This window comes from Momordica charantia (assembly GCF_013281855.1).
Source record: "Momordica charantia cultivar OHB3-1 chromosome 4 unlocalized genomic scaffold, Mcharantia_2.0 BLBB01000004.1, whole genome shotgun sequence".
NCBI classification, from domain to species: Eukaryota; Viridiplantae; Streptophyta; class Magnoliopsida; order Cucurbitales; family Cucurbitaceae; genus Momordica; species Momordica charantia.
In genome coordinates this window covers 17,515,219-17,529,693 of record NW_028275162.1, presented here as the reverse complement: position 1 = coordinate 17,529,693, position 14,475 = coordinate 17,515,219, and the positions used below count along the sequence as shown (strand labels likewise).

General features: G+C 37.0%; 2 protein-coding genes across 2 annotated transcripts; one reads left to right on the top strand and one right to left on the bottom strand.

Annotated features, from left to right (window-relative positions):
- Positions 1-701: 701 nt before the first annotated feature.
- Positions 702-5,194, bottom strand: LOC148211956 (uncharacterized). The gene is made up of 3 exons (XM_088122961.1): positions 3,751-5,194; positions 1,382-2,479; positions 702-1,201 (listed from the first exon to the last, which is right to left on the bottom strand). Exons 1-3 carry the CDS (start codon positions 5,192-5,194, stop codon positions 702-704), a joined length of 3,042 nt encoding a protein of 1,013 aa, XP_087979087.1.
- A 2,489-nt stretch (positions 5,195-7,683) lies between these two features.
- LOC148211955 (Eukaryotic aspartyl protease family protein) lies at positions 7,684-9,455 on the top strand. Its single transcript, XM_088122414.1, has one exon. The coding sequence runs from the start codon at positions 7,922-7,924 to the stop codon at positions 9,287-9,289; it is 1,368 nt and encodes a 455-aa protein (XP_087978540.1). The 5' UTR covers positions 7,684-7,921; the 3' UTR covers positions 9,290-9,455.
- Positions 9,456-14,475: the final 5,020 nt, after the last annotated feature.

Below are 14,475 nucleotides of genomic sequence, written 5' to 3'. Positions count from 1 at the left end.
CCTACATGTATTAGTATAAAATATATACAATAATTTGGTATATGAATACGTACAACATTTTAATTTTAGTTTATATATATGTATATTTCTTATTATGTCAATCAATTATGTTCTTGTTTTTTTTTCATTAATTGTTATTTTATGTCAATGTTGTATATACACATACTTATTATAGGTTATAATGGTTATAACATATATACTATGTGTACTTTTAAAATAAACTATTATTAGGGATCTAATGAATATAATGTATATATTTATACTAGGTTATAACTTACAACCATGGAGGTAGCCACAAAAGTTGGTTGGATTCGTGCTATCATCGGAGAAGGGAGGAAGGGGATGACAAGTTTTGGTGGGAGAGAAATATAGAGATTGGGGTTTAATGAACGAGAGAAAGAGGGAGGGAGAGAAGAATTTGGAAGGTCGAGAAATGATTTGTAATTGCTCAATCAAAGTTAATCTTGAGCATGATGTTATGTATTGACTTATATAGAAAATGTTTACATGAATGAAAGGAAAGTAATTACATAAGGGTACATGTGAATAAAAGGAAATAATCAATAAATGTTGATTGATACACAAGGAAAATATCATCACAGTAGCCAAAGATACCGCTGTAAATATTCCTCCATAATTGACAGCAACTATATGGTGGTTGTGAGCTGTAGATCAGAAACTTGTGATTGATAGCAATGGAGTTATTTGGATTCCTTAACATCCCCCCTCAAACAAGAGGGTGAGTTGACTACACCGAGTTTGGCTCGAAGATCTGAGAACTTGGTTTCAGATAGTGCTTTAGTGAGGCAGTCGGCTATTTGATCGGCAGAAGGGACATAACGAACGTCAAGCTTTTTGTCTAGAACCTTATCACGAACAAAGTGAACATCCAATTCGACGTGCTTGCTTCGGGAATGGAAGACTGGATTTGCTGCTAATGATAATGCACTGATGTTGTCACACCATACAATAGATGTACTGACTGCAGGAACATGTAATTCATGTAAGAGAGACTCAATCCATGATATTTCAGCTGCTACAAGAGCTAATGATCGATATTCGGCTTCTGTGCTAGACCTGGCAACAAAATGTTGTTTTCTAAACGTCCAAGAGACAAGAGACGCTCCAAGAAATACACAATATGCGGCTATGGACTTTCGATCATCAGGACAACATGCCCAATCCGCATCACAGTATGCCACTAAACTAATTTTTTATGATGGCACAATATGCAAAGCATGAAACATAGTACCTTTTAAGTATCTAAGAACTCGTTTTGCCGCTTGCCAATGGACCGTGGTTGGCTACTGTAAGAACTGACTCAGTTTATTGATGATAAAAGATATCTCTGGTCTGGTGTTTGTGAGATATTAGAGTGCACCAATTAAACTCCTATATTCTGTGGGATTGTCCAGAGGAACACCATCTGCTTTGGAGAGAATTTTGCCAACGGTAGCAGGGGTGGGGCATGGCTCGAGGTGCTGGAAATTCATTCTGTGAAGGAGATCAGAGATGTACTTGGTTTGACTCAAGTAAAGTCCATGGCTATCCCTGTAAACTTCAATTCCAAGGAAATAAGACAAATTTCCAATGTCTTTCAAGGCAAATTGATGATTTAGTTCACAGATAAACTTCTGAATAATGTTAACATTGTTTCCGGTGACGACAATTTCATCAACATATATTAAGAGAAATAGTGAAGTACCACCGGATTTGAAAAAGAATAGGGATGAATCTGCCTTAGAAGTTTGAAAACCCCATCCATTTAAGACCCCCTTGAGCTTATCAAACCAAGCCCGAGGAGCTTGCTTCAATCCATACAAGGCTTTGTTTAATTTGCAAACATGTTGGGGACAAGTCGAGTCAGTAAAGCCCTCGGGTTGAGCCATGTAGACTGATTCTTCCAGGTTACCATTTAGGAAGGCATTGTTGATGTCAAGTTGTCTGATACACCAATTTAATGAAATAACAATACTGAGAATAATTCGGATAGTAGAGGACTTTACCACTGGACTAAACGTTTCTTGAAAGTCAATTCCAGGAGTTTGGTGAAAGCCTTTGGCAACTAATCTTGCCTTGTGACGTTGGATGCTCCCATCAGAATTGTATTTCAACCGAAACACCCACTTGCATCCGACCAAGTTGTGAGATTTGTTAGGAGGAACAAGATTCCATGTCGAGTTGTGGTGCAAGGCTTGTATTTCATCAAGCATAGCTTGTTTCCATTCTTTGACTGTCAATGCATCTTTAACCGATAAAGGTTCGGTAAATGCAGAGCATGTAGTGACATTAGAGGAGGAAGCCAAATAATTTTTTATTTTTGGCTTAAAAATGCCACTTTTAGACCTTGTCTGCATTGGGTGGGAGGGAGGTTGAATGACAGATTCATGTTGGCTAATAGGTTTTGATGGGGAATTTTGAACTTGATCATCAATGGGGTTGTTATTTGATAGTTCAATGGCTTCAACATCAGTGCAAGCTATACCATTTCACAACTTGATAGTCCAAGATCTTCAACATCAAAGCAAGCTATACCATTTCCACAAACATTAGTAGCGGCAGTAGAATTAACAACCAAATTTTCTTGTTGACTTACAGACTTTGAGGGAGAACTTTGTTCTGCAGGAGTTGCTAACTTTGTGACTGTACCAACTGGATTGGAGTGACTTGTTTGACTCATTTGTGGAAGTAAAGTATGATTTGTGGATGATGGATTTTGAGGACTGATCAAATGACTTGGGAAATTCATCAAAGTGATAACTGTTTCACAAGGGCTCTCATTTGGGGAGATTGTTTTGAAGAAGCCAGTTTGAAAGGGAAACTCGGACTCATTGAAGATAACACTCCTAGAAATATACAATCTTCCACTTGAACTCAAACATTTGTAGCCTTTATGAATGTCACTATAACCTAAGAACACACATTTGGTTGAGTGAAATTGAAATTTGTGAGTTTCGTATGGTCTTAGGCAAGGAAAACATGCACACCCAAAGACTTTAAAGAAGTTGTAGTCTGGTGCAATTTTGTAAGCTTTTTCCCAACGTGAGATGTTATTTAGGATAGGAGTGGGAAGTCGATTTATGATGTAGGTGGCTGAATAGAAAGCGTCCCACCAATATCGTAAGGGCATGGATGCTTGAGCAAGGAGTGTTAAACCCATTTCCACTATGTGCCTATGTTTTCTCTCAACAATCCCATTTTGTTGACTGGTGTGAGGGCATGGATGTCTAAATTCAACTCCAATTTCTTTAAGATATGGAACAAAGGTTCGAAACTCCCCTCCCCAATCAGTTTGAAGGGTTTTGATCTTTCTTTCAAACTTATTTTCTATCAATTTGTGATATTGTTTGAAAGCTACCAATGCATCAGATTTTTGTTTAAGAGGAAAAATAGAAGTTAGGCGAGTGAAATCATCTACGAAGCTAATGTAAAATCTGTAGCCTGTGGTGGATGGAATTGGTGATGGTCCCCAAAGATCACAATGTATGAGTTCAAGTGGAGTTAATGTATGAGATTTTGACTTATTGAAGGGTAATATATGTGATTTGCCATATTGACATGCATCACAAAAATTTCTGTTTTCATTGAAAGAAAATTTTGGATCACAAGACTTTGACACGAGATTCAAAACTTTATCAGACAAATGGCCTAATCTTTGATGCCAAAGATTGCTCAAAGATGTGAATTTTTTGACAGCATTGACATTAGGACTCAATAGGACAAAATTATTTGGATAAGAATTTAACTGACTTGGACGAAAATTGACAGCTTTATTTGAAGCAGAAAAATGTGCTTTAGGCTTTGGAAGATCCAGCTGATAGAGTCCTTCACTAAGCCTCCCCTCCAGTATGGTTCTCCCGGATTGCTTGTCCTTAACACAACAACAATTTGAGTCAAAAACAACAATTACATGATTGTCTGCAGTCAATTGAGAGATACTTAGAAGATTTATTTTGATGTGTGGAACCAGCAACATATTTTTCAAGTTTAAACTCAAGTTATTTTGAGACTTTGATTTAACAATAGTAAATCCAACATGAGTAATTGGTAACTTAGAACCATTACCTACTGTCAACATTTCATTACCATTGTACTCATCTTTTTGTCCAAGGTAGGTGACATCATTTGTAGTGTGGTTGGTTGCCCCACTATCCATAAGCCAATTTTGGTCATTCACAACATTTGGGGTTGCCATAAAAGCTCCCGGAGCCTTGTTGTTTGCTTGTGGTGTGCTGCCGATGTAATTTTCATCAAGTCTATGGTAGCAAATTGCAGCAGAGTGCCCAAATTTTCCACAAACTTGGCAGGTTGGTTTGGAGTTTCCTCTTTGGTATGTGTTCTGGCCTCCTCTGCCACGGTTGTTTCCTCTTTGATTTCTTCCTTGTCCGCGATTTTGATTTTGGTAGTGAGACCTTCCTCTTTGATTAAAGCTCCTATTTGAGGCATAGTTGGCTGATGCATTTGTGACATCAATGTTGTTGGTTACCACATTCAGATGAATGAGTGTGTTTTCAAAAGCTAGCAACGTGGCATGCATCTCTTGCCATGTCATATTTTCTTTTCCATTGATTTGGCAAGCTACCGGTAAATATTCTGCATCAAGATCCGTGAGAACATTAGTGATGAGAGAATTTTCACTTACCGGTTCGCCTGCTAGAGCAAGACTGTGAGCGAGTTGCTTCATTGTTGAAAGATATTCGCTCATTTTCAACTGATTTTTCCTCGTCATTTGAAGGTTTCTTTTCAGTTGGGTGATTCGGGCCTTGTTTGTTGCTCCATAGAGATCTTCTAGTGCTTTCCATACATCTCTAGATGTGCGTAGATTGAGGATGTCACAAGCAACAGATGGCGTTATGGATCCATACAACCAGGCTAGGAGCGATTGATCTGTGGTAGACCATGAATCAAACGCAGGATTTGAAATGAGTGTGGTGGCATTTGCACCGGTACCTTGAATCATTTCTGGAGGTTGAGCAATTGTTCCCATAACGTAGCCATCAAGCTTCTGTCCATGAAGAGCAGCAGTAATCATGGATTTCCAGAGAAGATAATTCTTTTCATCCAACTTGACTGCCAATACTGTACTAAGTGGGTTGCCAAAGGGATTTGACGATATGGTGTTGTTAATTGCAGTGGCTATTGGCATTGCATTTAGGGTATTGAGATTTGAGGAGGAAGAACCTTCGGTGTCCATGGTGGCGTGAGCCTTGTAGCTCTGATACCAAGAGAAGAATTTGGAAGGTCGAGAAATGATTTGTAATTGCTCAATCAAAGTTAATCTTGAGCATGATGTTATGTATTCACTTATATAGAAAATGTTTACATGAATGAAAGGAAAGTAATTACATAAGAGTACATGTGAATAAAAGGAAATAATCAATAAATGTTGACTGATACACAATTGGAAAATATCATCACAGTAGCCAAAGATACCGCTGTAAATATTCCTCCATAATTGACAGCAACTATATGGTGGTTGTGAGCTGTAGATCAGAAACTTGTGATTTATAGCAATGGAGTTATTTGGATTCCTTAACAGAGGGACACGTGATTTTTGAGAGACAAAGAGATTTGAAGTTGAGAAATCCTAAATTAACGATTTTTTCATATTTGAATTTTTCTTAATTTTTTATTAAATATATACTTAAGAGCGCAAATTTGTAAAATTCTATAGGGGTTCTTCCATCCCATACGAACTCATTTTAAGACAAAAGTGTAAAATCTTAAACATGAATCTATGTAAATTGAATTTTCATATAGTCCACTAATATACTTATCTCAATAACTTGTCAAACTTGTAATTTTAGAAATAAATTACAATAAATAATATATTGTATTATATAAATTAATTATCTATGCGATTTAGTTTAAACTTAACGTTTGGAAAATACATGACATCTTATTAATTTGAATAAAATGTTTAAATTTAATTTCATAGCAGAATAATTAATTAACTTTTTTTTTAAATCATAAATTAGAATAAAAATTGAATTTCATAGAATCAGAAGTAAATAGTATAATGTGATATTTTTGATTCATTCATTATTTTCCATTAATTGAGATATGAAAAAAATATAATTAAATAATATAGGTTAATCACAATAAAACATAATATAATGTATATATTACATTTCACAAAATGTTGATTTGTTGATCTAAATCTCAAAAAATAATATACTCATATAATAAAATATATATAATAAAATAAATACCTAATAGGTTTTTAAAAAAGAATAATAGGTTTTTTAAATCAATATTATCTATTTTATAAATTTATAGTATAATTTCTAACTTTTATTCATTTTTATATTTTTCCTACTTTAAAATAAAACTATAAAATTTCACGTCCATGGCACGTATTTCTTAGTAGTGTTTAAAAATTACAATAATCTTTACGTGGAATAAATTTATTTCATTTATATACTTAGATTTTCATTAACAACCTTTTATGATTATATGTTTTTCGCTATCTAATGATGCATACATGGTTACTAGTAAAATAACTATTGATGAACATGATCATAGTTATATTATAGATTTAGTCCATTGATAAAAAAGAAAGAAAGAGTGTTAGAGGTAAAATTAAACATGGAGACGTAGACACATTTGCTCGGTTCAAGTTCATCAAAAAGGGAAAATTAAACCAATTATTCATACCAACGTGACCCAAAGCGATATTGCGCCGCCGACCTAAGCAATCCGACCTTAGGATCGACAATCTACCTAGGGCCCGGTAGTTGTAACCGCTGGTCAAAACGATTCCAATGGCCTTGTCCTCCCGCCTGTCTATCAAAGGAACATTCCACCTCATATTTCAAGTACGTTATTCTGCTCCCATGACAACTTACTACATCTCGTGATCACTCTAATTTGAGCGTCGGAGTGTTTATTCCTTTTACAGATTTCTCTTACTTTGAAGTCGCACCTTGACAGCTTTATTCCCGTTGGCATGTAACCGACTTGTGGTAGTTCGACAGAATTTTGCATCAACAACATGCGAGAGTGAAAATTTGAATTCATGACGTTTTCATTGAAAATAATTATCTTAACAAGTAGTTGAACTATGCTCAGAATGACAAGTATCTATAAGTTTTTTTCGTTGGCGTTGATAAGCTTAATTACAATAAAATTGTCATTCTTTCTCCATTTATGTACCTATATTAGATTTATGTAAGTAATTACTAATGTATATGTTATAGGTGGACAGACACCCGCCCACATGGATGAGTAGCCATGACCACGTACCAAATCAGACCTGTGAAGGACAGTCTGGCCAAACTTGTGATGCTAATCCACCAATGGCAGCTGACGTGGAATATCAAAGGTCAATTAAACCCTCCCACTCCAAACCTCGTTGAGGGTTTAATTAAAAAAAAAAAGATTTAAATACTGTTTTTTTTCCCATACTTCCTATTGTTAGTATTTTGTTACAGAAGATTCCTATATTTTCAACTTTTTTTATTGTTTCAACTTTTGGTTATTCTCGTACTATTAGGAAGAGATTATTTTGATCATTTTATTCTAATTTTTACCTCATTTATTTTATTGTAATTTACACTTTCACCTGTAAAGTACAAATTCAATTATCGTCTGAGTTATACTCCGCTTCGTCAAATAATATTCAAATCTAAATAATATTCAAATCTAAAAAATAAAGGAAGAGCAGTATGGAGAGAGAGAGGGGAAAGAAAACCAAGATTGAAGTTAGATACACACATTGTTGAAATGATATTGGAAAGTGTGGTTTAAATGAAAATTGATGATGTTGTATTAATTTGATATTGTTGGGCCCAAAAACTGATCAAAGCAGAAACAAAACAAGTTCCCTCCTGTCGCGTCCTGCCTCCGCCTCACCCCTCTTCTTCTTTTACAGTCCATTCCTTCACTCTTCAGAGATCTCTTCCATTTGGATTGGACCACAATGCTGATCTCTCCCACTCTCAGTTTCCCTTTCCCCCAATTGTTTCCTCTCCTCCTGCTTCTCCTGTTTTCCAATGCCACCGCCGCCACGCAGTTCCTGAAGCTCCCTCTGCTTCACAGCAATCCATTCTCCTCCCCTTCTCACGCCCTCGCCTTCGACGCCCACCGTCTCTCCATTCTCTTCTCCTCCCGCAACCGCAACCGCAATCGCAATGCCGTCAAATCCCCTCTCATTTCTGGCGCCTCCACCGGCTCCGGCCAGTACTTTGTCGATCTCCGCCTCGGCACCCCTCCCCAGAGCCTCCTCCTCGTTGCCGATACCGGCAGCGACCTGGTCTGGGTCAAGTGCTCCCCCTGCAGAAACTGCTCCCACCACGCGCCTTCCTCCGCCTTCCTCCCCCGCCACTCCTCCTCCTTCTCCCCCCACCACTGCTTCGACCCGGCCTGCCGCCTCGTCCCCCACGCGCGCCTCTGCAACCACACGCGCCTCCACTCCCCCTGCCCCTACCACTACTCCTACGCCGACGGCTCCCTCTCCGCCGGCTTCTTCTCCAAGGATACCACTACCTTGAAGACCCTCTCCGGCGCCGAGGCCCGCCTCCCGAACCTCTCCTTCGGCTGCGGCTTTCGGATCTCCGGGCCGAGCGTCTCCGGCTCCACATTCAATGGAGCACGTGGCGTCATGGGATTGGGCAGAGGCCCCATTTCCTTCTCCTCCCAACTCGGCCGTCGATTTGGGAACAAGTTTTCGTATTGCCTTATGGACTACACGTTGTCTCCGCCGCCCACCAGCTACCTCATGATCGGCGCCCGCCGTAGCCCCGCCGTCTCCAACGCCTCCAGAATCAGCTACACCCCGCTCCAGATTAACCCCCTCTCCCCCACATTCTACTATATTCGAGTCAAAAGCATCGCCGTCGACGGCGTCACTTTGCCGATTAACCCTGCCGTCTGGGCCATCGACGAGCTCGGCAACGGCGGGACCGTCGTCGACTCCGGCACGACTCTCACCTTCCTGGCGGAGCCGGCTTACGATCAGGTGCTGGCGGCGTTTAGGCGGCAAGTGAAGCTGCCGAGGCCGGCCGAGTTGACTCCGGGGTTCGATCTGTGCTTGAACGCGTCGGGCGAGTCGAGGCCGAGTCTTCCGAGGCTGAGTTTCCGGCTAGCCGGAGGGGCCGTGTTGTCGCCGCCGCCGAGGAACTACTTTCTGGAGACGGAGGAGCGGGTCATGTGCTTGGCGATCCGACCCGTGGACTCGGGAAACGGGTTTTCGGTAATCGGGAATCTGATGCAACAAGGATTCTTGTTGGAGTTCGACAAGGACGCGTCACGGCTCGGGTTTTCAAGGCGTGGCTGCGGCCTTCCTTGAAACTTCCTTTCACGCGCTCCCAACTCGACTCACTGAGTTCCGCTTCGGAACTCGGAAAACTCCATTTGGATTTTTCTCAGCGGAATTAAGAAACAGTTTTTAAATTAATGATGATAATAATAAGGTCCTGGATTCCTGTATACAAAAAAAGTCATTGATTTTTGGACATTGTGTTCATTTGTCTACTTGTATCATCGTCCTCTTGCCCCCACTTTTTTTTTCTTTTTTAAATTTATTATATATATTGTACCAATTTTCAGACTAAAACAAATTTCTTTTTCACTTTCTTTATTAAAAATTATTGTTGCGTTGCAGCTTTCTTTTTCGTTGTCGCACATAATTTAAATAATAAAAATTAGAAGACAAAACAATAAAAAGTGGATAATATCTACAAAATTGAATAATTAAAAATCGCGTATTTGTCGTTATTTTATATAAATGCCTCTTAGGAAATATGGTTCAAACTTTATGTAGAAAATAGAATCCAAATTATTTATTTTAAATTAAATAAATAAGTTATATATATATATAATACATAAAAAGAGATCAATAAAAATATTATTTCCAATGTAATTAAAGGACAAAAAGGAAAAAAAGAAAAGGTTTATGGCAGGGGCATGTGCCCTAGGCCCTATAGTGGATCTGCCATTGTTTATAGTTTAATCTATAGTAGTTTAATGGGGATAAAAAAAAAAATTTCTTTTCTACGTTGATAATATTGTTGGAGGGTAAACTATGATCTATCACGTGATCATCTCTTGCAGTCTATCTTCTAAGTTCTAACTTCAGAAAAAAATTAGTCATATCATAGTCATTGAACTCGGCTAGAGTGAATCTATATAGCCCGAAACTCCACTATGACATGTACCTAGAGCTATGTTGAAGTATCTCATACAAAACGTCTTTTGGCAACTATGTAATAGATGGGAGCCGTTGGACCCACAACCCAATTTCTATATATAACTAATTCTTTTCGTACTCAAGAATGCAATCTGATTCCTTGTTCTGGGAGCCTTACTTCGCATTCTTACTTAACTTAAGCTTTAGAGGGTTGGATTCTTACTAACCTGAGCACCGAAGTGTTTCTTATCCTTGTGTAGGTCTCTCCTCACATAGATATTTGTATAGCTCGGCCATATCCACTTCAAACGTGCTCAACAAGATCATAATTGGGGTACTCCCGTGACTTGCCTAAATTTGACGATGTTAATAGTAGATATGTTCGATTTTTTAAAAACTTGTTATTGTAACATTTTACTACACGTATCTCTACCTCAATTCTTTTAATTATAGCAATAGTAGTAGCGATACCAATCGCATTAGAGGATAGCAATAGCGATAGTTTAAATTGGCAAAATACTTTCAATTTGGTCTCAACAATTCCAAAATTGATAGTGATAGGGGTAGCGAGACAGCGATAAAACTATTTCCATGATTAAACTGGACATTTTGATTTTGAAAGTAGAGGAAAAAAAAGAACAAACAGTTAAAAAAAACTGAAGATTTTGATTTTGAGAGCAGGGGAAAAAAACTAATAGTGAAAGAAAAAACATAAACTAAAGATTTTAATTTTGAGAATAGATAAAAAAGAAAAAAAAGAGCAAGAAAAACATAAATAAGCAATTTCAGGAGACAGCAAAGGGGAAAAAAGAACAAACAAACAATGAACGAAAGAAAATTAAACTAAAATTTTGATGAGAAAAAAGAGAACAAACACTGGAGGACAAAAATATAAACAGAAGATTTTAATTTTGAGAGTAGAGAAAAAAACAACAAATAGTTAACCCAAAAAAATAACATTTTGATTTCGAGAGCAAAAAAGAGAAAATGACGAAAAAGAAATCAACTGAAAACTTTGATTTTCAATTTCGAGAGCTGAAAAAAGTGAATAAAAAGAGATGAAACATAAATAATAAAGATGAAGAAGAGGAAAAAGAAAAGTAAAAAGAAAAAGATAAATAGTAAAAATCTTTAAACTTTTCGATCCTACAAATTAAATCCTCAAAACTTTCAATAGTTAAATTTAAGTCTTTAAACTTTTACAAATTATAAAATTGCACCCTTACCATTTTTAATCCTGAAAATTAAACTCAAAACTTAAAAAAAAAAAAAAGAAAACATATATATCTATTTGACGATCCATCACCACCAACCAAACTTTCATACGGTCTTGCCACTGCTAAAAATTAACCATCCTCCCCACCGCCACCTGGAAATTGACCATCTCATCAGGAAAAGAAATATAAACATAGAAATAATTAAGATTATTTTGTCAATTTCCCTTTCCCTTGAAAGAAATTGGACATCTCTTACTTTAAGAGCGACTCCACCGGCCCCTTTTAATTTTTGCAGCTCCCTGGAAATTTAAACATGAACCTCTTTTCACCTCCCTTTTCCACACCTTCACCGGCCAGTAAACACCAGCTCCTCCACGCTTGCCACCACCGAATTGACAGCGTCGTCATGGACAGTCAACGACTCCCCAGCATTCGGAATCAGAAAAGAGTGTAAAATTCCAAGAGATTATGATTTTAATTTTCAAATAGAAAGGTTTATTTTTTAGAATTGAAAATTTAGTGGGTGAAATTTTATTATTGGAAAAGTTTAAGGGTTTAAATTTCACTATGGAAAGTTTTGAGGTCTAATTTGTTTATTTATAAATGTTTGAGAGGTTAATTTTTACAATTAAAAATTTAAGGGTGCAATTGCAACCACCAACGTAATTTAATTTAAGAGTGGTTTTTGCAATTTGTCCGAACCCAAAAAAAAAGGAAAATTATACATTATTTTCTAGGAAATAAATGAAGGATGGAAAAGTAATTTCAAGTAAACAAAAGTTAGAAAAGCAAATGTTTAAAAAGCAGACGTATCTCATAGCATACATAAATTTTAAGTCATTGAGAATCGGGCATAAACATATATAATATAATTTTATAATTTTATATTCAATTCAATTTAATTATTTAGTTAATATTGAAATTTATGAAAAATAAAGATAGTAATAATTTTATTAATTTATAAATAAAAATTGATGTTTATGGAAAAAAAAATGAATGAATGAGATTTCAAATATGGATAGCTAAAAAAAGCTCTATGATAGCTTTGAAAAAACACTGTTTTACCAAAAATCACTTCAGCCAAAGCTAAAAAAAGTCTTACCTTTTTTTATAGCGTTTTATAAAAGCTATTTAACAAATGCTATAATAAAATTTTTCTAAGAGCTCAATTTCATCCTCATAAAATGTATAATAGCAATTTGGAAAGGCTATAAAAGTATCCTACAGCGAAAATACAAATTTATTATTTGTCTACCATAACATTTGATAACTATTTATGTTTTTGGTTTTAATTGGTTTTATGTTTTACGTTTTTAGTTTTCAGTTTTTTAAAAACAAAAATCATATAGATTTGATAACTATTTTTTGTTTTTTGTTTTTCAAAAAAAAAAACAAACATATTTGATAATCATTTTTTGTTTTGTGTTTTTAAAAAGTTAGTGAAGATATATGTTAGAGAGATAGAAAAATCTTATGTAAAGTAGAGATGATGTTGGTACCGAGAAAATTTGATAGTCACAATGAATCTTCGAGAACACTCCAAGATGGGAAAACCTGCAAAAGTGAGTTAGCAATCCAAAGGTCTAGTTAGTGAGTGGACAAATTATCACATAAGAAATAATAGTTAGGTTTTCGCATACCCTTTTACTCCCACTCAATAGGTATTTATAGTAGATAAGAAGTAGCCGTTGGGGGAGGGAAACATCCCATTTGAATTTACGGTTTTTGTTCCGTGAAAGTTGGTAACTGCACACTTAATTGGGGAAAGACGATTTAAGCGTCGCATGGTCAGGTCATTAAAACAAACCCAGTATAATAAGTACCTCAGTTCGGCATTCGTCCAAACTGGTGTCATCCTCTTGCGCCCTCTTTGCTCGTCTTTCGTTCTACTTGAGTTAGTGATGATGTGTCCGTGAAAAATTAAAGGTCAATTAATAGCCCGCTACTTCAAGAAAGTTCGAGGACCTTAATTTGAAATTCTTGAAGTAGTGACTAATTCACCTTACACTGCTAAGGAGTTGAATTTGCTTTTCCCCAGTCTTCCGAACTGGTAATGTTTCCCATTAGGTATTTATAATGCTCTAACGCGTTTTTCGCTTAACTTTCATCACTTATCTACTTTGTCGAACGCTTAGGGCAAGGAAGCTCTCGTCCGACTATTACAAATCAGAGAAGTCATTCGCCTTCCTCGTCTGCTCTACACTAGGTAAAACTCGTACCCAGATTTAATCTCATTCTCTTCTTTCCGTTTTTGCATTCTATAGATGGCTAGGACCAAATCGTTAGACGCTAGATCCCATAGACCTTCATCTTTTCAAGTTCCTCTAGAAAATTCTCCAATCAGAAGTAGGAAGTCCTGTGGAGTAAGCGAAGCAAATCGCCTGAAAATAGTGGCGAATGCTTTGAATATTCGCATTCGAACTGTCCTAAGGAACTGCTAGGAATCCTTAGATATAATAACTTGATTCCTGATGATATTGAATTGAGAATTCCTGTAGCGGGTGAGACAATCGACAAACCTCTATTTGGCTGCGTCAGTTTCTACCCCAAAATGTTCGAATATGGAGTTAGGAAGCCCTTACACTCTTTCGCTCAATTGTTCCTTAATGCTGTCAATTTAGCTCCTGCCCAATTGACATCCAATGGGTGGGGTACTTGATGGGATTTTGGTACCTATGGTGGAGATTCTATGAAGACAGAACTTGCATTTTGTCTGTTGAACAAATGTTGGCCATCCACACTATAAAGAAATCTTCCAGGCCGGTTTTACTTAAGTTGTTTCCTGGAATTGCGAAGTTAGTCAACGACCCGGTAATGTAAAAGGGCTTTTCTTCGATCGTCAATGACCCTACCTCCATAAAGAACGGGAAACAGAGGTGGTTTTATGTCTTGGGTAACTGGTTAATGACCACCAGCAAGGGGGCCTCTTATTGTGAAGTTCTCGTGGAGTTTAGTAGGCTAAGTAAGCCCCCTAATCGTTCCTTCTCTTTTCAATCTATGGACATGCTTATCACACTAACCATCTTCTGAAGTTCACAGTTCTAATCGATCCTCCACTAGAATTGACTAAGAAAACTAGATCAGTCTTGGCCGGTTGTGCGGTTATTTCAGCCAGAGATCGTTATAGTC

Excerpts from the sequence above, each read along its gene's own strand:
- LOC148211956 (XM_088122961.1), bottom strand. The coding sequence starts at position 5,194 with ATGGACACCGAAGGTTCTTCCTCCTCAAATCTCAATACCCTAAATGCA. Across the intron at positions 2,480-3,750 it reads AGCTGTCAATTTTCGTCCAA|CTTGCACTGATGTTGAAGCC; the intron begins GTCAGTTAAATT and ends GAAATGGTATAG. Across the intron at positions 1,202-1,381 it reads AGAATATAGGAGTTTAATTG|TGGCATACTGTGATGCGGAT; the intron begins GTGCACTCTAAT and ends AAATTAGTTTAG.
- LOC148211955 (XM_088122414.1), top strand. The coding sequence starts at position 7,922 with ATGCTGATCTCTCCCACTCTCAGTTTCCCTTTCCCCCAATTGTTTCCT.